The sequence below is a fragment of the Tasmannia lanceolata genome, unplaced genomic scaffold, assembly GCF_043159265.1.
Source record: "Tasmannia lanceolata isolate RefF3 unplaced genomic scaffold, GAP_Taslan_0.1 ptg000003l, whole genome shotgun sequence".
NCBI classification, from domain to species: domain Eukaryota; kingdom Viridiplantae; phylum Streptophyta; class Magnoliopsida; order Canellales; family Winteraceae; genus Tasmannia; species Tasmannia lanceolata.
The window spans coordinates 41,701,211-41,703,866 of NW_027518680.1; the positions used below are offsets into that span (position 1 = coordinate 41,701,211).

The window sequence follows — 2,656 nt, forward strand, 5'->3', positions numbered from 1 at the left end:
GGAGGTAAGGATGGATCCGCCAGTGGGCGAGCCCGCACCGCCCCGTCGCGATCAGATTCATCATTCTCACTCGAGACATGACCATCACTCTCGGGCAGGACTTGCACAGACAGAACCTCATAAACGATATCGGTCCAGATCTGTGCAGCAGTACCAGCCCCGGGTCGGTCATGCAGAGCGAAAGAGATCCAGTCGTCACAGAAGAAGTCCGGAGAGCAGCTCGGATTCAGCGGCAAGCCCCACTGTAGAAATGAAGGCCAAACCATGTAGCCAGACAGAAAAAAGAGTTAATCTCGTACTACGAAGGTTTGAAGAGATTGACCATTGAATTGAAGAACTGGCTAAAAACCACAATCGGTCCTCCATAAAGTCGTTCTCTAACGGACATCCTTTTACAGATAACGTGCTAAACGCACCGGCTCCAAAAGGATTCAAAATGCCTCTGGTCCAACAGTACGATGGGACCACGGATCCCATAGATCATCTGGAGACATTCAGAACCATGATGCTCTTGCACGGAGCTTCGGACGGATTCCTCTGTAGGGCATTTCCGACCAGCTTGACAGGAGCCGTAAGAGATTGGTACTCAAGGCTCAAACCGAACTCTGTAGATAGTTTCGAAGAATTTGCGGACGACCTGGTCAGGCACTTCATGAGCAGCCGAAGGCCGTGGCGTCGCTAATGGCTCTGAGACAAGAAGATGGTGAAAGCCTAAAAGCGTTTGTCAGCCAATTCAACAGAGAAGCCCTTCAACCCGAACTTAGACCCTTCTGCCGCTGTAAATGCACTCCTCGCGGGTACGAAATCAATCGAATTCCACCTAACTGTAGCTCGTCGGAATCCACACTCGTTGGCAGACCTTATGGCGGGGGCGGAAGAGTACATCTCTATAGAAGAAACGTTGGCAGCCCCGGACTCAGGGAGGAGAAAATGCCGGAAGCGGAAAAGAACCCTAAGCTCCTAAGGAGAGAAAGAAGCCCGAACCGAAGGGAGCGAAATTTTATGCCCCTCAATACATCCAGGAACCGCATACTAGCCGCGATCAGAGGAGAAGACTTTCTCAAATGGCCGGACAAAATGCTAACTAAGGGAAACAAGCAGGACAAATCTAAGTATTGTCGGTTCCACAAGGACCATGAGCATGACACCAATGAGTGCAAGCATCTTAAGGAAGAAATTGAGCTACTGATCCAAAGGGGATATCTCAGGAAATACATTGAGCACGGCGGTGACAGAAGAGAGCGCTAAGAAAGAAGTCCTCAAGGCAGAAGGAGCCTCTAGCAACCACGGTCACTGCCAGCCCATCGAAACTCTACCGCTCCTCGCAGCCCGCGGTCAGAGCTGCAACGATCGCAGCCTACTGGAGTCATAAACACCATCATGGGTGGCCCGATGGCAGTAGGAACCTTATCGGCCGCCCGTAAAGCCTACGCTCGGCAGATCAACACGGTCCATACCAGCCACAAAAAATTAAAAGTAGAAAATGAGATCTCATTCTCGGACGCGGATCTGGACAACCTGATACTCCCCCATGATGACGCCTTGGTCATAACCATGCTAGTTGCCAATTGGGAACTGAAGAAAATCTTGGTGGATAATTGCAGTTCGGCCGACATCTTATATTACCACGCCTTCAAGCAAGTGATGGTCGGGGATGACCGCCTGCAGCCGACGAACTCAGATTTGTTCGGATTCTCTGGGGAGATAGTCAAGGTAGAGGGATAGATCGAACTCCCCGTCCTGGTCGAAAAATCTCCTCACCAGGCCTTCGCAATGGTTAATTTCTTGGTAGTGAGTGCCACTTCGGCCTACAACACTATATTAGGAAGACCTGGATAGAACCTACTCCGCGCAATCGCCTCAGCCTATCACCAGAAAATGGAATTCATAACACCCTGCAGTGTCGGCGAAGTGAAAGGCCACCAGCAGCAGTCAAGGGAGTGTTACGCGACGGCACTAAAAGGAAAAAAATGCATCGGAGGCCTTACCGATTGAACTGCAGGACTTGAGAGATGAAACCCGGACTATGATAAACCAACCCGCAGAAGACTTGATTCCAATCGCATTGTACGAAGATGATCAGGAAAAACTGGTCAGCATAGGGTCAACATTGAGCGATGACTCCCGCGAAGAATTAGTCCTGTTTTTGAGAAAAAATGCTGACATATTCGCTTGGGCGCCTGCTGGTATGCCTGAGATAGATCCCGATGTTATTGTGCACAAACTCAGTGTTGACCCCACTTGCAGACCGGTGAAGCAAAAAAGAAGACATTTTGCCCCAGAGAGACAACGAGCAATTAGAGAGGAGGTGGAAAAACTCCTAAGGGCTGATTTCATACAGGAGATCAAGTACCCCGATTGGCTGGCGAATGTGGTCATGGTGAGGAAAAACCAACGGAAAATGGAGAATTTGCATAGACTTCACCGACCTAAATAAAGCATGTCCTAAGGACAGCTATCCGCTGCCCAAGATCGACCAACTGATAGATGCCACCGCGGGGCACAAGCTTCTTAGTTTTATAGATGCATTTTCCAGATACAACCAAATTCGCATGTACGAAGCGGATATCCCCAAGATTTCGTTTGTAACCGACCAGGGCATATACTGCTACCGTGTAATGCCCTTCGGCCTAAAGAATGCCGGAGCAACATATTA

General features: G+C 49.6%; 1 protein-coding gene across 1 annotated transcript; it reads left to right on the forward strand.

The window, feature by feature from the left end:
* The first annotated feature begins 1,392 nt into the window (after positions 1-1,392).
* Positions 1,393-2,437, forward strand: LOC143869779 (uncharacterized). Its single transcript, XM_077376337.1, has 2 exons — positions 1,393-1,713; positions 2,003-2,437. The coding sequence occupies exons 1-2, from the start codon at positions 1,393-1,395 to the stop codon at positions 2,435-2,437; spliced, it is 756 nt and encodes a 251-aa protein (XP_077232452.1).
* Positions 2,438-2,656: the final 219 nt, after the last annotated feature.

Bases quoted from the DNA above. Each gene is read 5' to 3' on its own strand.
- LOC143869779 (XM_077376337.1), top strand. From the start codon at position 1,393: ATGGCAGTAGGAACCTTATCGGCCGCCCGTAAAGCCTACGCTCGGCAG. The intron at 1,714-2,002 runs GTAGAGGGATAG...ATTGAACTGCAG, and splicing joins TCTCTGGGGAGATAGTCAAG to GACTTGAGAGATGAAACCCG.